This window comes from Ascaphus truei, chromosome 3, assembly GCF_040206685.1.
Source record: "Ascaphus truei isolate aAscTru1 chromosome 3, aAscTru1.hap1, whole genome shotgun sequence".
Classification (NCBI taxonomy): Eukaryota; Metazoa; Chordata; class Amphibia; order Anura; family Ascaphidae; genus Ascaphus; species Ascaphus truei.
The window spans coordinates 61564743-61592398 of record NC_134485.1 but is presented as its reverse complement, the minus strand read 5'-3'; the positions used below and the strand labels follow the sequence as shown (position 1 = coordinate 61592398).

General features: G+C 44.4%; 1 protein-coding gene across 10 annotated transcripts in view; it reads left to right on the top strand.

The window, feature by feature from the left end:
* AP1S2 (adaptor related protein complex 1 subunit sigma 2) overlaps positions 1-27656 on the top strand; it is a 58128-nt gene that overhangs the window by 7565 nt on the left and 22907 nt on the right. For 5 of the 10 annotated variants that reach the window (XR_012800411.1, XR_012800412.1, XR_012800409.1 and 2 more), the window contains exons 1-5: positions 9939-10125; positions 10273-10451; positions 16619-16727; positions 17805-17942; positions 27289-27384. Coding sequence is in view for 5 of the 10 variants with exons in the window: in XM_075594126.1 (XP_075450241.1) it covers positions 10108-10125; positions 10273-10451; positions 16619-16727; positions 17805-17942; positions 18385-18405 (465 nt within the window). In the remaining 5 variants the exon portion in view is untranslated. Of the gene's footprint in view, positions 1-9938; positions 10126-10272; positions 10452-16618; positions 16728-17804; positions 17943-18384; positions 18418-27288; positions 27385-27656 lie in introns of those variants that run through there. The other 5 variants (XM_075594126.1, XM_075594128.1, XM_075594123.1 and 2 more) reach the window with 5 other exon arrangements.

The following is a 27656-nucleotide window of genomic DNA, read 5'->3' as shown; positions in this document are numbered from 1 at the left end:
TTTGAATTTCATAGATTCTGTTTCTTTGGGTGCAATGAAATGAATGAATTGCAATGTGTACAGTACTGTGTCAATTTCAGGTGTTTTAAAAGCCAGAACACTAAAATGTCATTTCCTGCACTCGCGTCTTAACCCTTTTGCGGTCCTATGTCGGAATATATCCGACAAAATATTTTAGTACTTGCGGTACAATGTCGGATTTCCCCAGCATTCCCCTTACACTTCTCCCAGCAGCCGCACTGATCCCCCTCCCCCCCCAGCCCGGCACCAATCCCCATCAGCACCCCAGCAGCAGCACCGATCCACCCTCCCGCCCCAGCCCGGCACCGATCCCCATCAGCAGCCCCGCACCCCAGCAGCCTCACTGAAGCCCGGGACCATCCCCATCAGCAGCCCCGTACCCCAGCAGCTTTGCTGACCCCCCTCCCCCCCCAGCCCTGCACCAAATCCTCCCCCGCCCGGCACCGATTCCCCCGAGCCCAGCACCGATCTCCGCAGGCAGCCCCACGGTGCCCCAGCAGCTGATACCGGGAGGGACGGTGGGGCTGTGAGTGTGCGCTGTGTGTGTGCAGTGTGTGTGCGGATCACGCTATATGTGGTTTCCCCCCCCCCCCTTTAAATTAAATTAGACCTGCTGGCGCTCTTAATGAAAATGAATTGGACCGCAAAGGGGTAAGGTTGGAAGAAATCCCGCGCCATGACGTGGGTATTCCGAGGTATACACCGCGTGAAGTGTTCGAATAACGGCCGCTGCATCTGTATGTGCGCCTGTGGTGTTTTAAATTGTCTGCCTTAGTGAAAATAATTTGTGGACTGGAAGGTAAATGATTTTGCAATATGGGGTCTTTCAAAACCAAATGCCAATGTTTTTTAAGCAGCTTCCGTATTTTAGGTGCTAAGGCATTTTACTGTGTTTTGAATGGAACACAGATTGTTCCATCTTCAGATTTAAAGTACACCGCTTTTTCAGTTTTTTTTTTTTGTACGTTAATAGTTCTTGTGTCAAGATTTTTAGCTTTTTGAAAAGCTATATTAACAATAGTACTGCTGTAATTTTTAGCGTTAAATTTTTCCATAATTGCCACAGCCTGTTCTTCAAATATATTCGTATCACTCCAGTTACGTCTCATCCTTCTTAACTCGCCGTAATGAATATTTTCCAACCACTTAGGAAAACGTTTGCTATCTGCTTCGATATAATATTAACAGAAGTTGGGACTTTATTGCTTTCTCGATTTACCTTCATTCGAGGCACTGCTTATTTGTATAATTTGATTTACAATCTGTCCACCTGGTTGCGACCTATGTTCAATTATTTTATATACAATATATCTAGATCTCCTATAGAACCTATTCTGGGCCCTGACAGAAGTAACGCCATCTTTGCATAAGACCGACTTAACGGCATGTTATTTGAAACTTACGCAAGGCTGTGCTAACTGAACATGACGTTAAATCTGTTGTTTTTTTTGCATGTATTTAGCTTTGGGGATACCTTTTTAGGTCACATCACGTTAGTGGCCCATATTTAACGCTTTTAATGATCTACCCCAAAGATAGATAAATTATTCTACCTGCTCTGTTCTTTTTCACAGTAATTTGGATGCTATCATTAGTCAGACAGACATGTGTAGCTGTTGTGCTTGAGTGAGTGCTGAAATGAAAAATATTATATATATATTTTTGCAAGATATAAATGAGTAAAACATGTACTTGAGATGATTTGAATATTTTCTAACGAAGGCAATGACATTTAAATAGTGATCTGTACCAGTAAAGGTTCAAAGTGGAAATGACATGCACATGTAGCCAGATTTTCCTTCCTCTGAGCCGCAGCAAAACAAACAAAATGTTGCTGCTTCAGGAAAGTTAAAAACCAAGCTTCCTACGGGGTCCATTCTTCTGTATCGGTTCTCCCAGCAGCTTTAATCCGGGGAAAGGCTGGCTACATCTGTACTGTGTAAAGATGAAGCAGCGTGTCGTCCTGTGACCTCAGCGATTGCAGCCCAGGAGGGTTAGCGCTGCGCAGGGTACCATTGAAAGGAATGGACCCCATGCAGTGCCGTTGCGGCTGCCACCTCGCCCAGCGCCACGTTTGTGCCGAGTTTCTGTCGTGGTGTCGAAGACCGTAATAGCTGCTACATCTGTATATCAGAAGTGCCTCCCGTGTGATGTATACTGTACATCAGTATACATCACCTCTGTGCTAACCTTGCCTCTCTATGCCGCTCCTCTTGATTCTCCTTTCCCTTATTCCTTGTTAACTAGCCAGACCTGAAGGACTCAGTCTTTTCTGCTCAAATACTCACATTCTATTTTTCTTCCACTCCACCCAACTTGTGATTGCCTATTTCTTCCACTTTCTTCTTCGTAATCCTTATCTTTTTAACCTCTGCTAATGTCTTCTTGTCCTGAAGCCTTCTGTCAGCCCCACTTTTTTCAGTCCCGGCATTGCCTTTTAACCCCCATTTTATATGCCGCCTCTCAGCCTGCTCAAAAAAAGGACATATCTGCTTCTTCTTTTTCTTCCTTTGCTTTTCATGCTGCTTTGATAATGCAATGATCAGATCCTGTTTCATGTTCTCTCTTGTGTTCTGTAAATGAGAAGTTCAATGTTTGAGAACCCCCTGTTGTGCACTTCTTTTTCTTTAGACTCGCTGGCTGTTGTTTATAAACATAGCCTACTTACACCTCCTTCTCTTTTCTCTGTACACACTTTCTCTAGGTGGCATAATCACATCTCTTGGGCTCAAATATCACCAGTATGCTGATGACACACATTTACTTTTCAACCCCTGACCTTACACCTGCTGAACAGACTAAAGTTTCTGAATGTCTCTCCACTAGATCGTCCTGGATGGCCCTCCGCCGACTAAATCTTAACATGTCAAAAACGGAGCTCATATTTCCTCACATCTGGCCCTACTGCCTCTTTCCACATAACTGTTGGAAGCACTATCATACACCCAGTAGCACAAGCATGCTGTCTGGGGGTCACACTCGACTCCTCTCTCACATTCGAAAGCTACAGTAGCTAAAACCTGTCGTTTTTTCCTCCGCAGAATTACAAAAATACGCCCTTTCCTCTGTTGCTTGACTGCTATACCTCTGACACAGACCCTCATTCTCTCCCCTCTCGATTACTGTAACCTCCTGCTGTCCGGTCTTCCTGCATCTCACGTGTCTCCCCTACAATCTATCCTAAACGTTGCTGCCAGAATCACTCTACTCTTTCCAAAATCTGTCTCGGCGTCTCCCCTGCTGAAATCCCTCTCCTGGCTTCATATCAAATCCCGTATCACACACTAAATTCTCCTCATAACTTTTAAAGCTTTACACTCTTCTGCTCCTCCTTACTTCTCAGCCCTATTTTCTCGCTATACACCATCCCGACTCTTGCGTTCTGCTCATGGATGTCGTCTCTCTACCCCGTTTGTATCTAAAGCCTCTCCCGCCTTAAACCTTTCGCACTGAGTGCTCCACACCTCTGGAATGCCCTTCCCCTCAATATCCGACTAGCACCCTCTCTGTCCACCTTTTTACGACCCACCTTAAAACACACCTACTTAACGAGGCATACGAGTAGCTCCATGGCTTATACTTTACACCTCATACATAAACCATGGCCCCTTGCAGATGCACTTACCAGAACACCCTCCCACTGTCTGTACGTTCTTCCTACCTTCCAATTAGATTGTAAGCTCTTCGGAGCAAGGACTCCTTTTCCTAAATGTTACTTTTATGTCTGAAGCACGTCTTCCCATTATGTGTTGTTTGTATTATTTGATATTTATATGATTGTAATGTGTATTACTGCTTGAAGCGCTATGTACATTAATGGTGCTATATAAATAAAGACATGCATACATACACCACAGAAATTAGATTCCCATTCGAAATTCTCATTTAGGCAGGTTACATATGACATGTTTCTAATGCTAAGGGTTGCAATCGATGCTCATTCTTTTCTTTTCTCTACACACTCTCTGTGACCATATCACATCTCTTGGTTTCAAATAATCACCCCTATGCTGACGTCGCACTCATTTGCCTTTCAACCCCTGACCTTACACCTGCTGCCCAGACCAAAGTCTCTGAATGTCTCTCCACTATATCATCCTGGATGTCCCCTTGCCGGCTCAAACTTTAAGATGAAAGATGGAGCTCCTCATACTTCTGTCCAAGCCTGGCCCTACTGCCCCCTTCTCCATTACTGTTGGTAGCCCTATTATACACCCAGTATCACAAGCAGGCTGCCTAGGTGTCACATTTGACTCCTCCCTCACATTCTCAATGTTGCTAAAACCTGCCAATGGTTTTTATGTAAATAAAAAATTCCCCGTGCTCTACTGCTAAAACGAACACATGACCTTGTTCTCTCCCATCTCGACTATTGTAACCTTCTACTGTCTGGCCCTCCTGCCTCTCACCTGTCTCCCATACAATCTATCCAAAACACTGCTGCTAGAATCACTTTACTCTCCTAAATTTGTCCCCGCATCTCTCCTGCTGAAATCCCTCTCCTGGCTTCCGATTAAATCCTGTATTACTTACAAAACTCTCCCGGTCTCTTTTAAGGCTATACACACCTCTGCCCCTCCTTACATCTAAGCCCTAATTTATTACTATACACCGTCACCTCTTTGCATTCTGCTCAGGGATATCTTCTTTCTACCCCCTTCTGTATCTAAAGTCCTCTCGCTTATGGCCTCACACCTGGAATGCCCTTCCCAGTGGCGGAGCTACCACCAGATTTAGGGGCCCATCCTCCATGCGGGGAACCCTGTTCGGCTGCTAAAGTAAGTGCCAGAGCAGAATTAAGGAATATCTAAAAGCCCCCCTCCAGACCCCAACCCCGAGCCCTACCTGTGTTGCTGGGCCTTACCCGGAGACGGAGGTAGGTATAACGTGGCTGTTCTATACCCCCCATACATTTAATTGAACTTTTGAATCAAATGTACATTAGAATTTAAAAAATAAAATCTATAATTTTCTATTGCTTAAACTGCTATAAAATAAAATACCAACATAACTTAATGCTATTAAAATGTTGCTCCTATCCTAGTAGATTTTATCACTGTGTCCATTCTCTGAACCAGTGGTTTCCAACCTTTTTTTGGTTAAGGAGGCCAAAGGGAAATTCTGAGGAACCCCCAACCCTCTCTAATAGCAATTCTGTGATCAGATGCATTGTAAATTCTTCTGTATTTGATACAATTTTCAAATGACCAGAAAATTGCAGGGAACCCTTTTAGGGATGCCCGGGGAACCCAAGGGTTACTTGGAACCCTGGTTGAAAAACCCAGCTCTGAACTGTTCGTTGTCTGTCCATATAAATCTGCCTCTGCACAGGGCTCTCTGTCCCTCTCTTGTACATCTTTAACCCTTTCCGGTCGAATGTCGGAATATATCCGACAAAATATTTTTCTGCTTGCGGTCCAATGTCGGATCGGAGGAGGGAGGAGAGGGGAAGAGCTGGAGTGTGTCGCTGGCAGCCGGACATTTCTCCCAGAAGCCGCATTGACCCCCCCCCACAGCCCCGCACAAAATCCCCCTCCCCCCAGCTCCGCACCTCAGCCCGGCACCGATCCCCCAAGCCCAGCACCAGTCTCCCCCCCCCCCCCGCACCGATCCCCGCAGGCAGCCCAACGATGCCCCAGCAGCTGACACCGTAGGGGTGTGGTGTGTGGTGCGAGTGCGTGCGAGTGCGTGCGGTGCGAGTGTGCACGCGCTATAATGGGGTTGAGCTATATGTGGGCTTTTTTTTTTTTTTCAAAATTAAATTAGACCTGCTGGCGCACTTAGTAAAACAATTAATTGGACCGCAAAGGGTTAATGGATTGTTGTAGATGTTTGGCATTTTCCTTTCTGATCATCCATCTTTTATTTATATGCTATAATTAGCCAGTCTCTTTCTCTTTCTCTTTCTCTCTCTCTCTCTCTTTTTCTCTTTTTCTCTTTTTCTCTCGAGTTCTGGTAAGTGCGTCTGCAGGGGGCCAAGCTTTATGTATCATGTGTCCAGTATTATCCACAGTGCTACTCATATGCTTGTTTAAGCAAGTGGGTCTTAAGGTGGGTCTTAAAGGTGGATAGAGTGGGTGCTAGTCGGTTATTGAGGGGAAAGGCATTCCAGAGGTGCGGGGCAGTCAGTGGAAAAGGTTTAAGGCGGGAGAGGGCTTTAGATACAAAGGGGGTAGAAAGAAGACATCCTTGAGAAGAACTCAATAGTCTGTATGGTGTATAACGAGAAATTAGGGCTGAGATGTAAGGCGGGGCAGAAGAGTGTAAAGGTTTAAAAGTGAGGAGGAGAATCGAGTGTGAGATGCGGGATTTGATCGGAAGCCAGGAGAGGGATTTCAGGAGGGGAGACACTGAGACAGATTTAGGAAAGAGTAGAGTGATTCTGGCAGCAGTGTTTAGGATAGATTGTAGGGGAGACAGGTGAGAGGCAGGAAGGCCAGACAGCAGGAGGTTACAGTAATCAAGACGGGAGAGAATGAGGGCCTGAGTCAGAGTTTTAGCAGTCGAGCAACAGAGGAACGGGCGTATTTTGGTGATATTGCGGAGGAAAAAGCGTCAGGTTTTAGAAACGTTTTGAATGTGAGAGGGGAGTCCAGTGTGACCCCTAAGCAGCGTGCTTGGGCTACTGGGTGAATGATCGTACTTCCAACAGTAATGTGGAAGGAGGTAGTAGGGCCAGATTTGGGAGGAAATATGAGGAGTTCTGTTTTTGCCATGTTGAGTTTAAGGCGACGGAGGGCCATCCAGGATGATATAGCAGAGAGACATTCAGAAACTTTGGTTTGTACAGCAGGTGTAAGGTCGGGTGTTGAAAAGTAAATGTGTGTCGTCAGCGTAGAGGTGATATTTAAACCCAAGAGATGTTATTAGGTAACCTTGAGAGAGTCTGTACAGAGAAAAGAGAAGAGGTCCCAGGACAGAGCCCTGGGGTATCCCCACAGAGAGATCAATAGAGGAGGAGGTGGTGTTAGCAGAAGAGACACAAAGTACGATTGGAGAGGTAAGAGGAGATCCAGGATAGAGCTTTGTTTCAAATACCAAGAGTATGGAGAATGTGCAGAAGAGGGTGGTCCACGGTGTCAAATGCTGCAGAGGTCGAGTAATATGAGCAGAGTGTAATGACCTCTGTCTTTGGCTGCATGGAGGTCGTCAGTTATTTTAGTGAGGGCTGTTTCCGTGTTGTGAGCAGTGCGGAAGCCAGATTGTAGAGGGTCTAGGAGAGAATAGGTGTTGAGAAAATGGAGCAAGCGAGAGAATACAAGACTTTCATGGAGTTAAGAGGCAAAAGGCAGAAGGGAGATAGGTCGATAGTTAGACAGGTAGGGTCAAGCTTGCTGTTTTTGAGTAATGGTATAACTGTTGCATGTTTGAAGGAGGAGGGAAATGTACCAGAGTAGAGGGAGGAGTTAAAAATGTGTGTGAGCGTAGGGATTATAGTAGGAGCAAGAGTTTTTAGGAGATGGGAGGGAATGGGGTCAAGAGGGCAAGTGGTAGAGGAAGAAAAGGAGATAAACAGTGATACATCCTCCTCTGAGACCATGGAAAAAGAGTCAAGGAAGGCAGGAGGAGAGTTAGGAAGAGGTGTAGGATGGGAAGAAGAAACAGACGGGATGTTCTGACGTATGGATTCCACCTTTTTTGCGAGAGGGCAGAGTTGTGACAGGATAGCATAAATTTGTTGTGAAGGAAGTCTGCGAGAGTATGAGATTTCCTCCAGAGGCGTTCAGAAGAACGAGTGGAGGAACGTAGCATGCGCGTGTGGGAATTTAGCCAGGGTCAGGGGTTAGAAGGGCGAGGACGGCAAAGAGAAAGCGGGGCTTGTAGATCGAGAGGAGGATAAGGCAGAGTTGTAGTTCCTGACCAGGTTGTCGGGGTCTGTAGCAGAGCTGGGATAGGAGAGGGAGGAGCGTAAAGTGGACTCAAAGTCGGGTAGGTGAATAGAGCGCAGTTTTCTGCAGAACCGGGGGGTAGATGGAGTTGGAGAAGGGGAGAAGCGAGATAGAGAGAATGAGATGAGGTGATGGTCAGAGAGAGGAAAGGGGGAAATGGAGAAATCAGAGAGAGAGAAGTTTTTAGTGAAAACTAGGTCGAGATAGTGGCCGTCCTTGTGGTTGCTGGCTGCAGTCCACTGTTGAAGGCCAAAAGAAGAGATTAGAGAGAGAAAGCGGGAAGCCCAAGGGAGAGAGGGGTCATCAGTGTGGCAATTAAAGTCCCCAAGGAGAAGAACAGGGGAGTCTGAGGAGAGAAAGAAAGAGAGCCAGGATTCAAAGTGAGAGAGAAAGGCAGAAGGGGAATGAGTAGAGGAAGGTGGGCGATAGATGACCGCCACGTGGACAGGGAAAGGAGAGAAGATCTGGACAGTGTGAGCCTCAAAGGAGGGAAAAGCAAGAGAGGGAGGAATAGGAAGGGTTCGGTAACGGCAGAGAGGGGAGAGCAGGAGCCCCACGCCTCCACCCCTACCATCAGGGCGCGGAGTGTGGGAGAAAGAAAGGCCACCATAGGAGAGGGCAGCTTCCAGAGCAGAGTCGGACTGAGTGAGCCAGATCTCAGTTATAGCAAATAAGATCAGAGAGTGAGAGAGAAAGAAGTCATGCACAGAGAGGAACTTGTTAGAAAGGGAGCGTGGATTCCAAAGAGCACAGGAGAAAGGGAGAGAAGAGGGAGGGTGGCAGGGGATGGGTATGAGGTTGGAGGGGTTGACACCAGGAGTAGAGCTTGCATTTGACAGGCGAGGACGAGAGCATGTAGGAATAAGACAGGGACCAGGATTGGGAGAGATATCCCCAGAAGCAAGGAGGAGAAGCATGCAAAGAAAGAGAATGTGAGAGGATTTGTAGGGTTGGGTTTTAGTGCAGGGGATATAGCTGTGTAGTGTCAGAGGGCGCAGGTAAGAAAGGAGTTCATGTGAACTCAGAAGTGGTGAAGAAAGGAGAGATGGAGATATATGAATAGAGTTAGAGACATAATGAGCCTGGTAGAAGGAAGTGTATAATTTGAGAAGAAGTGAGGCCACAGCAAAAATAAATTGTAAAGGCAGCATCCCAGCAATAGTTAAGTTCTGGGAAGTGCAGTCTGGGATAGATACTATCCTCCTTTCCAGCTTTGGTCAAATACAGGAATCTGGGCCAATAGGTGTTGTCCACTTCTTCACAACTGCCTTTTAAACTTCAGCTGTCCTGTCCTGCCCTGTCCTGCCCTGTCCTGTCCTGCCACTTACAATGTGCTGCAAGCAGACTAGCTGTTCTGACTGGGTTTATATGGGCCTAAAAAGTCACCTGACAGTTTGGTTCTGTCTGCTTAATTAGCACATCTGAGGCAAATTAAAACAGTTTTCCACCCAGGGTGTTCCCTGCCTAGGTGTGAAAGCTTAATTCAATTAAGAGTTGAAGGAGACAGGATTCAGATGTGGGATATTACCTGAGGAGAGATGATGATCTTGTTAGGATAAGAGGTCCTTCCTTTTAAACTTCAGACTAGTTCTGGCCCTTCACCCTCTCTCTCCATCTTTAAAACACATCTTAAAACACACCTTCAGTGAAGCATTTGGGTAGCTTCCCTGGCTGATATTATATATCTCAGACACCCTTCTACTGTCTCTATAAGTTCTCCCTACTTAACACTTCAATTGTAAGCTCTTTGGGACAGTGACTCTTTTTCTTAATGTTACTTTTATGTCTGTAGTATTTATTTCTATTGTGTCTCCTATTATTATGTCATGTGTATAACTGCAGTATAGCGCTATGCAGATGGATGGCGCTTTACAAATAAAGATATACATACATGCATACATTGATACGGAAAAGTGTAGTGCATACGTCCTTAAGAGGTTAAGTTTTCCAGCCTGACCCCCATCTGGATGATGCATTCTCCTCTCCACCCCCCTCTCTCTGCTTGGTAACTCCCACAACCATTCCTCTCCTCACATGTGTCACGGGGTTGTGACTGAGATTGTACCAAAGCTATGCATGCAGATCAGCCTCTGTTTCTGAATAACCTCTCTATTGTGATGTAAAGTCGCACTGCACGCCCTAGATCTTCTGCGAAATCGAATTCCGCAGCAGTCCTTGTATTGGTGCCTGCATCGAGATGCCTCTTGGAAGACAAGTCATGAATATTTTATTGATTTTGTTTATAGATTTTTACCGTACCTGCTGATGACCCTGCAAAGGGTCCTTTCTTATTCCCCAATCCTATTTTTTTCCCCCGTACTGTGGTTTGACATTGTGTCTTTTCTCACTTCTTGTTCCACAGATGCAGTTTATGTTGCTGTTCAGCCGTCAGGGGAAGCTTCGGCTTCAGAAGTGGTACGTGCCGCTGTCTGACAAAGAGAAAAAGAAGATCACCAGGGAGCTCGTCCAGACTGTGTTAGCCCGCAAGCCGAAAATGTGCAGCTTCCTGGAATGGAGAGATCTGAAAATTGTCTACAAAAGGTTGTTCTCACTCTCCTTTCACTCTCCCTCGCTCCCCTGCCAGCATTCACAGATTTCCTTACCGCTTCTGCTTGCTGCACCTATTCCTCTTGATGCATTTTGTTGGGGGAAGTGCATGAAACTGATGTCAGGAACACACTGATCCCTGATTTGTTTTTCTAAAAAAATGTAGTTATAACCTTTTGAGTTCCAAATGCTTCATTATCCTTCAAAGGCACTCGCTTAGCAACATCTGCCCCCACGTTCTTGGCCTTTGTGTCTGTTTATGGCAGCAATGTTATTGCTCATATACATTTGCGATAACGTGCGCACAAGTAAATGCACTATGGGATGTTATGCTAATCAATTTACCGGTATATTCTCTTAATTGGACTAGAATGCAAAGCTGTGTCTGACGGTACATAATTGGCAATAAAACAGACACTTTATGCTGCAGTTCAAGCTCCCGTTTTTTTTTTTTTTTTTTTAGTTCTTTTTTTTTTACTTCAATAGTTTCATGTGGGCAATCTCTAATTACCTAAAGAACTGCATAGCTGCCGGTCAATTCGTTCTCTGTCTATTGATCGGCAAAGTTTGGCGACATCTTTAGATGTGGGGAATGTAAATGGTTGCTATAGTAACAAGCATGCTTGTTAAAATAGAATACAAGAAAATTGGTCTTTCAAAGTTGTTTTTTTTAAAACAGAAAATGCTAAAAGTATTTTTTCTTACTACAGAACTGATTTATTAAAAAAAAAAACACACATGCAGGATATTGCTTGAACTGCAGCTTTAAAGGATACACTGGTAACCTTTGTGTATTACAGTGTATATATTGTTCAGAAAGAGCTGGGATCCTCCTCTGATAATACAAGTTAATGTTTTTGTGAGGTACTTGAGTCTCATATAATGAAAGGGACTTTCCCAATGCTACACAGAGCTGGTATTTAGTCTCACCCCGGGGATCTTCCATATTGGAATCTTCAGCATAGGCTATTTCTCCCCATGTTAATGGTTGTGCTAAAAGAGTAGAATTAAAACATACGTACACAATGACTTGTTAGTTAGTGAACTTTGGGAAGTAGTTGGGTGTGGCATTTCTAACAAAACCACTTGCACGATGTTGGGGTTTTTTTTGTACTGTAAGTGCAAGTAAACGGTCTTACTATCCATTTTTGTCTGAATGGATTAATGTAATAAAACATGCAAGCTAATTCAACAGCATTGCTCAAACTAGGCAATGTGAATGGCTAAACACAGGTCTGATTTTCCGGCTGTTGTACACCATACAGTTCTATTTACTCTGTTTGGATGGGAGGTATATAACCGTGACTAACTGAGCCTATGCCTGGAAGTTAGGATTAGGTGGTCACTTTGGCTGTGATACTTTGGGCAGCAGATGCTTCATCTTTTTTGCACAGTTTTTTCCTCTAACATATTATTTTTAAAGCTTCCTGAGATGCCCCGTGTGAAGTCCTGTCACCTGCTTACCCAACAGAAGTAATGCCTCTATGGGTTGCACTTTACCTTTTAGTACTACTCATCGACATCATTTATTTTTAGTCTGATTCCGATCCAGCTTTTCAGCCCTGCAAATATTGGTTTGATTCTGTATCTTTGGTAAATATAGGGAGAATTTGCTCTGAGCCCAAATTATTTATGGCACATCATAATTGCAATCGTTGTGTATACGAACACAGATTTGCCGTGGAGCTCCTAGGTTTTCATCAGATACAGCTGGATGGCTTTTGAAACTTAATACGGTATAATGCAAATATTAGCCAGTCTGACAACTGGTAATCCTTCTATCTGCAGTCTGTGAAATGAAGATCAAACAGATGACAATGAATTGCCCCAAATGCTATTACTTGTGTGTTATAGCTACAAATGAATTACACACAATTCATCCAACTATATATTTAGCTAATACTCCAACTTGTTGTATTGCAGAGATTCCCTCACATAATTGTTTAACATTCATGTTCACCGGTTGAATTTTCCATATACATGTAGAAATGTTGATATCTCCTTCAGTGCAGAAAAGAGATTGAAAGAATAGACATGCAGTGTGTTACTAGCTTATCCAATTGTTAAAGGGTTAAACAAGTTGGCCTGCTTGAAATAGTTATTCAAACTGCAGTTCACCTTTTCAAGAGCTGCGTTTGTACAATACTTTGATTGACGATGCCATGGACTTCTGACCTTCCAAACCTCAACTCTTTTAATACATTGATCTCCAATATTTTCCGGCTTTGTCCTGCAGCTGCTTCCTAAGTAGCAACATGGGAGTCCGTAATGTGTGTGCCAACTACCCCATTGGTTATCATAGAAGCTTTTATGGGAGAGGGATGGATAAGGCATAAACTAGCCTGGTTGCCCTGATTTGACCTATCAATAACTTGTAATTGGGAGCTGTTCATGCTTGTAAACCACTCGTTTTCACGTTGTGAAATAGCAGCCTGTCATTTGCTAATAGGACGCCAGTTATGATCCTTTGTAGTGTAAGCTGATTTGCTACCTCCCAGTGACGTCCGCCCAATAAAGCGGCCAGAGGACGGGGTAGATTAAGCCGTACCTCTTCTCTTACTCCAGTTTAAGACGCCTGAGAAGAAAGGGCCTCTCCAATTCTTATGTGAGTAAATTGTTAAATTGTATTAAAAAAAAAATCTAATTTTCTAAGATGCAAATTATGGGAAACATTTCAAAATTCTATTATTTAAAGTGAAAAAATTGTAACCTGGCCAGGTTTAACTGGCAAGCTGAAAGAAAGTATGGAGACCGCGCTCGTGCTTTCCCTCTGATAGGATACAATTCACACATCTGTTCCCTTTGCTGCTCCACACCGCTCCTATACAAGAGCTCCCAGAAGAGAAGTCAGACAAAAAGTGGAAAAACGGCGCACAGGGGATCAGAAACATTTATTGATCAATGCAATTTATTTAGATAAAGTTTACCAAATATATAAACACGTATTGCTCATAATTGAACACAAAATATTAAATTCTATAAACCATTAAGCTAAATCAAGTGCACACACATCTGAGGATAGTATAGAAATGCAGATATGAAAAGGTAACTTACAATAAGCATATAACGAAGAGCTGATGCGTGGGGCAACTGGGCGAGATGGCAGGCGCCATTCGTTGGTGTCAATGTGCCGGAAAACAAACACCTTCTGCTGCAATCACCTCTCTCCCGAAATCAACCCAGCTCACGAAACCACAGCTGCCGATGCATAAGTGGCAAGCTATTGGGAGACAAAATGTCACACCCGGTTTTTTTATTCAAATATAATTCTAAAAATTCTATTAATCCTAAAGCTGAGTCAGACAAGTTATATTCTGCCTAAGAAGTAGGTGCATGGCAGATCTGATGTAGAAGCACCACAACATTTTTAAATCTATGGCTAAAATAAATGCTCCTAATTATTATTGTATTGTATTGTATGTCTTTATTTATATAGCGCCATTAATGTACATAGCGCTTCACAGTAGTAATACATGTGGTAATCGAATAAATAACAGATAATATAAATAACAGATCATGGGAATAAGTGCTTTAGACATAAACATAACATTAAGGAAGAGGAGACCCTGCCCCGAGGAGCTTACAATCTAATTGGTAGGTAGGGAGAACGTACAGAGACAGTAGGAGGGAGTTCTGGTAAGTGCGTCTGCAGGGGGCCAAGCTTTATGTATCATGTGTTCAGAATATCCACAGTGCTTCTTTAAGCAAGTGTGTCTTAAGGTGGGTCTTAAAGGTGGATAGAGAGGGTGCTAGTCGGGTACTGAGGGGAAGGGCATTCCAGAGGTGTGGGGCAGAAAGTGAGAAAGGTTTAAGGCGGGAGAGGGCTTTAGATACAAAGGGGGTAGAAAGAAGACATCCTTGAGCAGAACGCAAGAGTCGCGATGGTGCATAGCGAGAAATTAGGGCTGAGATGTAAGGAGGGGCAGAAGAGTGTAAAGCTTTAAAAGTCAGGAGAAGAATGGAGTGTGAGATGCGGGATTTGATTGGAAGCCAGGAGAGGGATTTCAGGAGGGGAGATGCTGAGACAGATCTAGGAAAGAGTAGAGTGATTCTGGCAGCAGCATTTAGGATAGATTGTAGGGGAGACAGGTGAGAGGCAGGAAGGCCGGACAGCAGGAGGTTACAGTAATCAAGACGGGAGAGAATGAGGGCCTGAGTCAGAGTTTTAGCAGTCGAGCAACAGAGGAAAGGGCGTATCTTTGTTATGTTGCGGAGGAAAAAGCGACAAGTTTTAGAAATGTTTTGAATGTGAAGGGCGAATGTGAGAGAGGAGTCGAGTGTGACCCCTAGGCAGCGTGCTTGGGCTACCTGGTGGATGATCGTAGTTCCAACAGTAATGTGGAAGGAGGTAGTAGGGCCAGGTTTGGGAGGAAGTATGAGGAGCTCTGTTTTAGCCATGTTGAGTTTAAGGCGACGGAGGGCCATCCAGGATGATATAGCAGAGAGACATTCAGAAACTTTGCTCTGTATAGCAGGTGTAAGGTCGGGTGTTGAAAAGTATATTTGTGTGTCGTCAGCATAGAGGTGATATTTAAACCCAAAAGATGTTATTAGGTCACCTAAAGAGAGTGTGTACAGAGAAAAGAGAAGAGGTCCCAGGACAGAGCCCTGGGGTACCCCCACAGAGAGATCAATAGAGGAGGAGGAGGTGTTAGCAGAAGAGACACTGAAAGTACGATGGGAGAGGTAGGATGAGATCCAGGATAGAGCTTTGTTCCGAATACCAAGAGTATGGAGAATGTGAAGGAGAAGAGGGTGATCCACAGTATCAAATGCTGCAGAGAGGTCGAGTAATATGAGCAGAGTGTAATGACCTCTGTCTTTATCCCTCCCAACCATGAACTACTTCCCTACGGACCTTGCTGCTACTGTGTATTTGACAGTTTTGTGGCAGAGACTCAAAAATGAATGTACAGTAACTAGTTCAGTGTTTAACAGGGGATCCTTGGAACACTTGGGTTTCCCGGGCATCCCTAGAGGGTTCCCTGCAATTGTCTAGTCGTATGAAAATATTACCAAATACAGAAGAATTTACAGTGCATCTGATCTCAGATACGCTATTAAAAAGGGTTGGAGTTCTTTACAATGTATCTGATCTCAGACACACTATTAGAGAGAACGGGAGCAAAAAAGACAGCACTACTTCCCAGAAGGTTAGAATTATCAAAAAAAAGAGAGAGTTCCCAAAGTTCACTACATTTGTGTGTGTTTTATATAAATAAATCTGTTCTGTACTACGAGAAAATACGTGTAGTAGTTTAAAAAAAAAAAAAAAAAAAAAGAAATTTTTAATGTATTCTAATGTAACACGCATTTTTTTGTTCCTATAACAACCATTTACAAAGTCACATCCCCTTCCTCTTCTAAAACGGGCTCTGGCACACCCCTTTTCTAGCCCTGTACCTTCTCTAGCAGTGCACCAATTGTATCTAGTGACTGTCTGGTCACATGATCTTCCCTACATCTTTGGTCCTCTTCTGCTGCACTGACAGCCATTTAGTGAACACCGAACCGAATCTTCGCAGATCGATCAGCAACTTAGTTAATCACTTGTCGGTGTGTAGATTGCATTGATGCATATATTGAATGGGAAAAAAACTATAAAAAAGCAGCTTGGACTGCTGCTTTTATACATGCAACCTTTGACTACTTCTATTGAAAACGAATTATCTAAGCTGCCAATCGATTTTGTTCTCCCATAATTGATCAGCAAAGATCCTGCTTGCCAGAGTTCAATACTTCAGTCAGTGTAACTCGGCTGCTACAATGTATTCTTAAATGACTAAAGTAACATGATCTATTGTTACAGTTTGCAGCTCAAACTGTTGGGAATATTGACAACAAATGATTACATATAGGAAAGTATTGCAAAGACCTTGCACTGCTGGGGAAGTGTGTTGAAACCTGTTAAAGAAATCAAAAGATGCTCAGTATATTAAAACTCATTAAAAATGTCATTAAGAGTTGAATTACAAAAAAAAAAAAACCCTTTTCTAAGTATTATCTAATACTACAGAACTGATATCTTTAAAAAAAATGTAGGATATTGCTGGATTGCTCCTTTTAATGGAATTTCAAACAAAATATGTTTTTAAGCGTGGATGTGGAGGGGCTATATTTAAATTTGAAGATTAATTTTTAATCCTTCTGTCCTTGTCCAGATATGCCAGCCTGTACTTCTGCTGTGCCATCGAAGATCAAGACAATGAGCTGATTACTCTGGAAATAATTCATCGTTACGTGGAGCTTTTGGACAAGTATTTTGGCAGTGTGAGTCATATCCTGCTCCTTCAAATTAAGTGTTACATGGCAAGGATCACTTTCTCATTAAAACTACGAGGGAAAGTAAATCCCATCATTTGGGGCCTGCGCTTCAATCTCATAAAACCGCAGGCGGCTGCTCCCCTTCACTTTCACAAGAGATTTGTCTTTGTTGCGCACATTTTTGGAAATGCTGGTTCTTTCCTGTCTGTCCTGTGGGTTTATATAGTGTCATATAAATAGAGGTGCCCAAGAAAAGAAAAAAAAAAACGTAGCAACCCTAATGTTTAGGCATTCAAAATAAAATCAAAAGCTGTTTGGGTAACAAGTCTGCACTATACAGGCATACCCCGCATTAACGTACGCAATGGGACCGGAGCATGTATGTAAAGCGAAAATGTATTTAAAGGGAAGCACTGCCTTTTTTCCACTTATCGATTCATGTACTGTACTGCAGTCGTCATATACGTGCATAACTGAGGTAAATAACGCATTTGTAACAGGCTCTTTAGTCTCCCCGCTTGCGCACAGCTTCGGTACAGGTAGGGAGCTGGTATTGCTGTTCAGGACGTGCTGACAGGCGCATGCGTGAGATGCCGTTTGCCTATTGGGTGATTATGTCCTTACTCGTGAGTGTACTTAAAGTGAGTGTCCTTAAACCGGGGTATGCCTGTAATACGAACATAGCACCTAATGAGTCTGTAGTTTGTGGTCACCAAATCAACATAACGGATTAGAGACCTAGTTTCCCCATGCTGCAGGGCATGGCCCAGAAGTCCAGTTTGTGCTCCTGCAGCCAGTCATTGTGTTGCATTCATTGCATAGCAGGCCCATGTAGAATTCAAGGTTTTAGAGTATGTCTAAATCCGACATATATAAAACCAGTTGTAAAACAGTCCTAATAAGAGGGCCTGTAATGTAGGTGATGTCCTGTTTGTTTAGCTGATACAAGGTTCTGAATCATTTGGCTGTTTTCATTGTAATAATGAAGATGTTCCCCATGCATAATAGTGAAAGACTGTGCAGTCTCTTCTTATTAAGTATTCCAATGCATTCTGTCATTGATAAATGGATTCTGCTTTTCAGGTATGTGAGCTTGATATCATCTTTAATTTTGAAAAAGCATATTTTATTCTGGATGAATTTCTGTTGGGAGGAGAAGTTCAGGAGACATCAAAGAAAAACGTTCTAAAAGCCATTGAGCAAGCTGATCTATTGCAGGAGGTAAGGAAAATGGAGCGCTGTAGCAGAGTCGCAGCATGTTGTGCTCTGAATACAGATCCCTCCACCATCTCTCCGTGCTCTTCTACTAACCTTCCAAACTGTGCCTGCACTGCATGCTTTTTTCTACAGTATGTAACGTCATCTACTTGTTCCCTCTTGTACCTTTCCATTGTTCTGTTTTAAATGGCTTACTTGTTTAATTACATGTAGTTCGTGATGTGAGCTTTAAAGTGTCTGTTTCTTTTCAGTGAGATATTTTAACAGTAGAGTAATGTTTTGTGTTTTTCATTAATCCTGGGGTGTTCATTTCCATTATTCTTTCCTTTTTAAGTATGTGGGTTTTTTTTTATTTTTGTTTTGTTTGTTTTTTACATTTTGTGTCTGGTATTTGTCTACTTCTGATATGTGTGTGCTTCTTTACTGTTCCATTGCTGAATTCCAGAAGCTAGACTCTCTTCTTTGAGACTTTTTCCAGGTATAGTTCATTAACACTAACTCTTCTAAGACTCTGTCTATGCAGCTAACACACTAAACTAGTATGATAGATAGAAAACAAATAACCTCATCTGTAATGACTCAGAATGATAAAATAAACCCAAATGACCTCCCAATCTAGGAAGCGGAATCTAAAATAAATTAAATGTTTACAATGAAATTGTGCTGTCCAAAGAGAATAACTTTTACATAAGTCTAAAGTTTAACCTTTCGCCAAGCTTTCGAGGGATTAGGGATGAATTGTGAGTATTGTAAGAAATGTGTAAGTGGGCAAATGTCCTGACTGTTTCCTGCCACATTTAATTTCCATTGGATAGCCAGGCCTATTAAGTTGGGAACTCTTAAGCACATCTTTATGTTCTGCTCCTGCAGAGAAGGAAATACTGTGTAGACTAGTTTGTATTCATTTTCTTGGTTAAATTGTCATACAGCAAAAATGTGCCTTTTTGTTGAGTGTAATCCTTTGAAAGTAAAATGTCACTTGAAGCAGTAAGGAGCTGTATGTTGAGGTCAAGTTCTGCCAAAAAGTAGTGCACAGCTTTTGCAGTGATTCAGTAAGAAAATAGCTGTGTTTGCTTGGTTGTATCTTCATGTAGTATGGTCTATTACAGGGGTGCGCAAACATTTAAGTTCGCGCTCCCCCTTGCCTAAGCCCTCCCCCCCCTCCTTACCTGCTCTTGGGCTCCACACGTCATATGACGTCACAATGTCATGTGACACGTTGCCATTTGACGCCGCGTTGTCATGGCGACGCGTCAGGGAAGAGCTGGCTGAGAGCAGGTAAGTGACGTTGCAGAGGCCTCGCACCTCCCCCGGCTTTTAATTTACATGCCTGGGGGGAAAGCGCGTGGGCTCTGCAACTGTGCGCCCCCTTTAGAAAATCCCACGCCCCCCAGTTTGCGCACCGCTGTTCTATTACAGGGTTGGCCAACTCCAGTCCTAAAGGGCCACCAACAGGTCAGGTTTTTTTTTAGGATATCCCTGCTTCGGCACAGGTGGCTAAAGCAGTGGCTCGGTCAAAAAGCACCTGTGCTGAAGCAGGGATATCCTGAAAACCTGACCTGATGGTGGCTCTTCAGGACTGGAGTCTGCCAACCCTGGTTTAGTAGCACTTGAGGTATTGTATTATAGATCATCCTGGATTTGTATTGGTTCAGCAAAAATAAAAAGGTTTGTGATTCATCATTCGCTGCTAACTTACAGTACAGAATATAAACATGGATGTGGTTGTAATGCCCAGTTCAACAAAGGAAATTGAGTTGTTATAGAATTGAGCCATTTATTTGTTTTGCTAATTGTTTTAGGAAAAATTGACTTACAAGCAAATCATGCAGAGCATGTTTGCATTTTGTGATGAGAATTTCAATATTTGTACACTGGAAGGGCTCCTGATTTTTTTCTCAAATATGTGCAACAAAAGGCATTGCATGAACAAAATAGATAAAGGGGGGAGGAGAGAGGGAGGGAGAAGAACGAGGCGTTGGTGGGGAGGAAGAGGCGTTGGAGGGGAGGAAGAGGCGTTGGAGGGGAGGAAGAGGCGTTGGAGGGGAGGAAGAGGCGTTGGAGGGGAGGAAGAGGCGTTTGGAGGGGAGGGGATGAAGAGGCGTTTGGAGGGGAGGGGATGAAGAGGAGGGGGAGGGGATGAAGAGGAGGCGGAGGGGATGAAGAGGAGGCGGGAAGGAAGAGGCGTTGGAGGGGGGAGGAATGGAAGAGGCGTTGGAAGGGGGGAGGAAAGGAAGAGGCGTTGGAGGGGGGGAGGAAAGGAAGAGGCGTTGGAGGGGGGAGGAAAGGAAGAGGCGTTGGAGGGGGGGAGGAAAGGAAGAGGCGTTGGAGGAAAGGAAGAGGCGTTGGAGGGGAGGAAGAGGCGTTGGAGGGGAGGAAGAGGCGTTGGAGGGGAGGAAGAGGCGTTGGAGGGGAGGAAGAGGCGTTGGAGGGGAGGAAGAGGCGTTTGGAGGGGAGGGGATGAAGAGGCGTTTGGAGGGGAGGAGGGGGAGGGGATGAAGAGGAGGCGGAGGGGGGAGGGGATGAAGAGGAGGCGGAGGGGGGAGGGGATGAAGAGGAGGCGGAGGGGATGAAGAGGAGGCGGAGGGGATGAAGAGGAGGCGGAGGGGATGAAGAGGAGGCGGAGGGGATGAAGAGGAGGCGGAGGGGATGAAGAGGAGGCGGGAGGGGATGAAGAGGAGGCGGGAGGGGATGAAGAGGAGGCGGGAGGGGGAGGGGATGCAGAGGAGGCGGAGGGGGGAGGGAAGGAAGAGGAGGCGGAGGGGGGAGGGAAGGAAGAGGCGTTGGAGGGGGGGAGGAAAGGAAGAGGCGTTGGAGGGGGGGAAAGGAAGAGGCGTTGGAGGGGGGGAGGAAAGGAAGAGGCGTTGGAGGGGGGGAGGAAAGGAAGAGGCGTTGGAAGGGGAGGAAAGGAAGTGGCGTTGGAGGGGGGAGGAAAGGAAGTGGCGTTGGAGGGGGGAGGAAAGGAAGAGGCGTTGGAGGGGGGAGGAAAGGAAGAGGTGTTGGAGGGGGGTGAGCATTCAAGAATTTTTTTAGCAGGGCAGTATTTGGGGCAGGGGGATTGTTGATTGGGGGGATCTTTAGGGGGTGTGTTGTGCAGGGGGAGTGAGTATCTCTGGTACAAGACACAGACCCAGACACAAGGGGTTGAGAGTCGTCCCAGGGTGGGAAAGGGGTTAAGAGTCCCAGGAGGAGGTAGGAATTGAGGTGCAGGGGGTCATGATCTTCTTGTTTTTGCCGGTCATGGGGGATAAGCTGTTTTCTTTCTTGCTGCTGCATGTGGTCTCATGGAGCTGCCAGAAGCTCCTCTTGTGGCCCATTCATGTGAATGGGCTTTATATCATAACTTTATAATAACTGTAATAATTGCATGTAGCGCTTTTCTCCAATATAGCGAGCGGTACACTGATGTACATACAATTTTACAGGAACCGTGCCTACTCTAGTGAGCTTACAATCTTATCTCCCTGTGCCTCTGCACACAAACAGTGACTTGCCCAAGGTTACAAGTGGCTGACAGTGGGATCTGAACCGGACTCCCCCGCTTCAGTCAGTGTCCTTGGTGCATTTACTCACTGAGCCGCACCTCCAGTATCTTCTAGTAAATATGCCCCCTTCATACACTGGCCAATACAAACTTCAATTCCAAAGCCCTGTGTCTCCTCCTATACAAACAAGATGCTTTCACAAAAGCACTTGCTGTTTATCAGTTGGAAAATATTACGGGTGTATAAAGAGTATTGAAAGTCTACCCACAAAGACAATGTGGCCAAACACAGTAGATCATTTGACAAATACACAGGATGTATGTATGTATGTATGTCTTTATTGTATAGCGCCATAAAATGTACATAGCGCTTCACAGTAGTAATACATGTCATATAAATAACAAATATAAATAACACATCATGGGAATAAGTGCTTCAGACATACTGTAAAAGTAACATTAAGGAAGGAGTCCCTGCTCCGAGGAGCTTACAATCTAATTGGTAGGTAGGGAGAACGTACAGAGACAGTAGGAGGGAATACTAGTAAGTGCGTCTGCAGGAGGCCAAGCTTTGTGTCATGTGTCCATGATTATCCAGTGCTACTCATATGCTTCTTTAAGCAGATGTGTCTTAAGGTGGGTCTTAAAGGTGGATAGCGAGGGGGCTAGTCGGGTATTGAGGGGAAGAGCATTCCAGAGGTGTGGGGCAGAAAGTGAGAAAGGTTTAAGGCGGGAGAGAGCTTTAGATACAAAGGGGGTAGAAAGAAGACATCCTTGAGAAGAACGCAAGAGTCGTGATGGTGCATAGCGAGAAATTAGGGCTGAGATGTAATGAGGGGCAGAAGAATGTAAAGCTTTAAAAGTGAGCAGTAGAATTGAGTGTGAGATACGCGATTTAATCGGAAGCCAGGAGAGGGATTTCAGCAGGGGAGACGCTGAGACAGATTTAGGAAAGAGTAGAGTGATCCTGGCAGCAGTGTTTAGGATAGATTGTAGGGGAGACAGGTGAGAGGTAGGAAGGCCGGACAGCAGGAGGTTGCAGTAATCGAGACGTGAGAGAATGAGGGCCTGAGTCAGAGTTTTAGCAGTTGAGTAACAGAGGAAAGGGCGTATCTTTGTGATATTGCGGAGGAAAAAGCGACAAGTTTTAGAAACGTTTTGAATATGAGAGGAGAATGAGAGAGAGGAATCAAGTGTGACCCCTAGGCAGCGTGCTTGGGCTACTGGGTGAATGATCGTATTTCCAATAGCAATGTGGAAGGATGTAGTAGGGCCAGGTTTGGGAGGTAGTATAAGGAGCTCTGTTTTTGCCATGTTAAGTTTCAGTCGGCGGATGGCCATCCAGGATGATATTCCAGAGAGGCATTCAGAAACTTTGGTCTGTATAGCAGGTGTAAGGTCAGGGGTTGAAAGGTAAATTTGTGTGTCGTCAGCATAGAGGTGATATTTAAACCCAAAAGATGTGATTAGGTCACCTAGAGAGAGTGTGTAGAGAGAAAAGAGAAGGGGTCCCAGGACAGAGCCTTGGGGTACCCCCACAGAGAGATCAATAGAGGAGGAGGAGGTGTTAGCAAAAGAGACACTGAAGGTACGATGGGAGAGGTAAGAGGAGATCCAGGATAAAGCTTTGTTCCGAATACCAAGAGTATGGAGAATGTGAAGGAGAAGAGGGTGGTCCACGGTGTCGAATGCTGCAGAGAGGTCGAGTAATAGGAGCAGAGTGTAATGACCTCTGTCTTTGGCAGCGTGGAGGTCGTCAGTTATTTTAGTGAGGGCTGTTTCAGTAGAGTGAGCAGTGCGGAAGCCAGATTGTAGAGGGTCTAGTACAGAATAGGTGTTGAGAAAGTGTAGCAATCGAGAGAATACAAGACGTTCAAGGAGTTTGGAGGCAAAAGGCAGGAGGGAGACAGGTCGATAGTTAGAAGGACAGGTAGGATCAAGCTTGCTGTTTTTGAGTAATGGTATAACGGTTGCATGCTTGAAGGATGAAGGAAAGGTACCAGAGTAGAGGGAAGAGTTAAAGATCTGTGTGAGCATAGGGATTATAGAAGGAGCAAGAGGTTTTAGGAGATGGGAGGGAATGGGGTCAAGTGGGCAAGTGGTAGAGGGCGAAGAGGAGATCAGCAGTGATACATCCTCCTCCGAGATAGCAGAAAAAGAGTCAAGAAAGACAGGAGGAGAGTTGGGAAGCATTGTGGGATGGGAGGAGGCAACAGATGGGATGTTCTGCCGTATGGACTCCACCTTTTTCTTAAAAAAGTCAGCAAAGTCCTGAGGTGAGATGGATGAAGAAGAGGAGGCAGCTGAGGGTGGTCTGAGTAGAGAGTCAAAGACAGAAAAGAGACGGCGTGGGTTAGACTTGTGTGTGTTGATTAGTGATGAAAAGTAGGTTTGTTTAGCCTGAAAGAGGGCAGAGTTGAAACAGGATAGCATAAATTTGTAGTGAATGAAGTCTGCGAGCGTATGAGATTTCCTCCAGAGGCGTTCAGAGGAACGAGTGGAGGAACGCAGCATGCGTGTGTGGGAGTTTAGCCAGGGTCTGGGGTTAGAAGGGCGAGGACGGCAGAGAGAAAGTGGGGCATGAAGATCAAGAGAGGAAGATAAGGCAGAGTTGTAGTTCCTGACCAGGTTGTCAGGGTCTGAAGCGGAACTGAGAGAGGAGAGGGAGGAGCGTAAAGTGGAATCAAGAGCTGGTAGGTTAATAGAGCGCAGGTTTCTGCAAAAACGAGGGCGAGATGGAGATGGAGATGGAGAGAAGCGAGAGAGAGAAAATGAGATGAGGTGATGGTCAGAGAGAGGAAAAGGGGAAATGGAGAAGTCGGAGAGAGAGAAGTTTTTAGTGAAAACCAGGTCTAAGTAGTGGCCATCCTTGTGGGTGCTGGCTGCAGTCCACTGTTGAAGGCCAAAAGAAGAGGTTAGAGAAAGAAAGCGGGAAGCCCAAGGGAGAGAGGGGTCATCAATGTGGCAATTGAAGTCCCCAAGGAGAAGAACAGGGGAGTCTGAGGAGAGAAAGAAAGAGAGCCAGGATTCAAAGTGAGAGAGAAAGGCAGAAGGGGGATGAGTAGAGGAAGGTGGGCGATAGATGACCGCCACATGAACCGGGAGAGGAGAGAAGATCTGGACTGTGTGAGCCTCGAAGGAGGGAAAAGCAAGAGAGGGGGGAATAGAAACTGTTCTGTAACGGCAGAGAGAGGAGAACAGGAGCCCCACGCCTCCACCCCTGCCATCAGGGCGTGGAGTGTGGGAGAAGGAAAGGCCACCGTAGGAGAGGGCAGCTTCCAGAGCAGAGTCAGACTGAGTGAGCCAGGTCTCAGTTATAGCAAAGAGAAGCAGGGAGTGAGAGAGAAAGAAGTCATGCACAGAGAGGAACTTGTTAGAGAGGGAGCGAGCATTCCAAAGTGCACAGGAGAAAGGGAGAGAGGAGGGAGGGTGGCAGGGGATGGGTATGAGGTTAGAGGGGTTGACACCAGAAGGAGTAGAAGTTGCATGTGGAAGGCGAGGACGAGAGCAAGTAGAAATAAGGCAGGGACCAGGATTGGGAGAGATATCCCCAGAAGCAAGGAGGAGAAGCATGGACAGAAAGAGAATGTGTGAGGATGATTTGTAGGGGTGTGTTTTAGTGCAGGCGGCATAACTGTGTGGTGACAGAGGGCGCAGGTAAGAGAGGAGTTCATGTGAACTGAGAAGTGGTGAAGTAAGGAGAGATGGCGAAATATGAATAGAGTTAGAGACATGAGGCTGGTGGAAGGAAGTGCATAATTTGAAAATAAGTGAGGTTACAGTAAATATAAAAAGTAAAGGTGGCATCACAGCAATAGTAATGTGTTGAGATGTGCAGTGTGGGATGATAACCTTCTTTCCAGCGTAGTTCAAATGCAGGAATCAGAAGCAGTAGAGTGTGTCCACTTTTTCCACAACTTCCTTTTTTAAACTTCCACTACTTAAAAGCATTTCTGCTTAAGAGCAAAGGCTGCTAGCAGCAATGGCTGTTGTAAGTTTACTTATATACATTTAGAAAGTCACCTGGTTGGTACAACAAACTTAATTAGCACATGTGAGCGTAGTTAAACCAAATTGTTTTTCAAAGGTGGGTGTTGTCTTGCACAAGTGTGAAAGATGAATTACATTAAGGCAATAGGGGGATGATTTCTACACAGACAATTTGAGATGTTTTACCTAAATTGAAGTAAAATTAGCTAAATAGACAGCAGGGTATGAGGATTGCAGGACACACAGACAATTTGAGATGAGCAGAGGGGGGAATTACACCAACTATTTATGAATAAATTGGTTGGATAGACAAACTAGAAGGGCCAGATTATACTTGTTTGCCCCTAATTTCTATTTTCCGATTTGTGTATGAGATACAAAGACATTTTCTGGTGTGATGCCAGGTAATTAAGTCTTTGTACTGGTGGCTTGCCAGTTTTTATTAGACTAACATAAATATTCATATAACAGCTTATATTGCTACTTTTCTAATCATTAGAACTCCACTAGAACAAAAAAGAGCAGTGATTTTGACACGAAAGAATTCAAGCTTTTTTTTCGATGATCCCAGCTTGCTTCCAATGTCCTTTACGATGAGTAATCAGAGGTGTGACAGGAAATGGCATTTGTTACCATTAAGTCACTACTGTATAGTTTTAGAACGAACTGCAGTGCCGTTATTCTCTAGGTGGCCCGCAAGTCTCACAGAACCCAGCTTGTATTTTTGTCAGCCCTCAAAAAGATATTTCAACTTGATGTAATACTTGTCTTCCCTGTGGAAATGACTGAGCATAAATGCGTGCGGTATCTCTGCTGATGTTTGGTGTCACATTTTGACCCCATCCTGTGATGTCCTCACAGCTCTCTTACACGTTCCCTCCATGCCAGGGCATACTTGAAAATTATATATATATTTTAATATATTTCAACTAATTCATAAAAGTGTTGCTCCTTTGCAAGTGCCTAAATAGTATTACTGGTTTAATGGATCTCTGATTTAGGTTGCCAAGTACTGTAAGTTAGTTTTATAAAAATGAACATGTGGGACTTGTACTTTTCGATTTTTATTGCTTTGTGGTTGTGTGTTGATCTGGCCTAAAACCAATTTACTCCCAGCATATACAGTATGTCTGCTGTGCTGCTAATTGTCATAAATTAAAGGCCTCTTGGTTACTTAGTCCAAAATCTCTGATTTAAGGAACAAATACTTGTGGATGCTATTTAAGGTTAAAAAAAACAAAGTTTGGAAAAAGGGGAAGGGCAGTGGGAACAGCGCTAATGCAATATAATGAAAAATTAGTGACAAAGTTTGGAAAAAGCCTAATATCTTGCTTTAAGCAGTTAATATATTGAAGTTTTGAAATTAATGTACATGTACTAATTCAAAGGGTGCTCTACTCCAGGCCTCAAGCCCCTCCCCCAACAGGTCAATTTTTCAGGATATCTCAGCTTCAGCAAAGGTGGCTTAATTGAGGCTATGATTGAGCCACCTGTGCTGAAGCAGGGACTGATTGGGGGTCTTGAGGACTGGACTTGAGCACCCCGGTACTAATTAATTCACAAGAGAACATGTTTGTTTGAACACGGGTATTTGGCAGGATAATTTGGTAAGAGGCCATCTCTTACCAGATCACGTTTACCTTCGTTTTGACTTCCGGACTCCGAGATGCCATAAAACATACGTTGCTGGGTCCTCTGGCAGCGAAGGCGTTAACACATTCTTCCAGTCCACAGTAACGTCAAGGTCGCTGGTTTTAAATTTGCAACGCGATTTCTTTTTCTATCTTGTGGTGTTCACAATCTTTTGAGAGGACGATGAACCATAAATCTAATGAGGAACCGTTTTCAACGTGCTGCTTGGTTTTGTGTTTATAGACTCAGAATGAAGACTGGGGAGGTTTGTCAGAGGATATCATATGATAAAGAACACTCGGAAGGTTTAGCCTTGTTCAACCACCTTCTAAACGATCGGTAACTACAAAACGTACCGCTTTGGTGGCATGGATACTATTGGGTGGCGTGCAGAGATTGCTGCATGTGAAAGTTATACAGTACTGCTCTTTTCCTGTTGAAAAGAAGTAACAATAAAATGGGCATATGGGAAACCGGGCCTAACATTGGCATGGCAATATTTGGCGAGTGGGACTTTCCGTATTCCAAATAAGACCTGTCCACACTTGGATTTAAAGCAAAGCCTCTCTTCTCTCCTTCCATCCCTCAAGCAATTACTCTACTACTCCAAT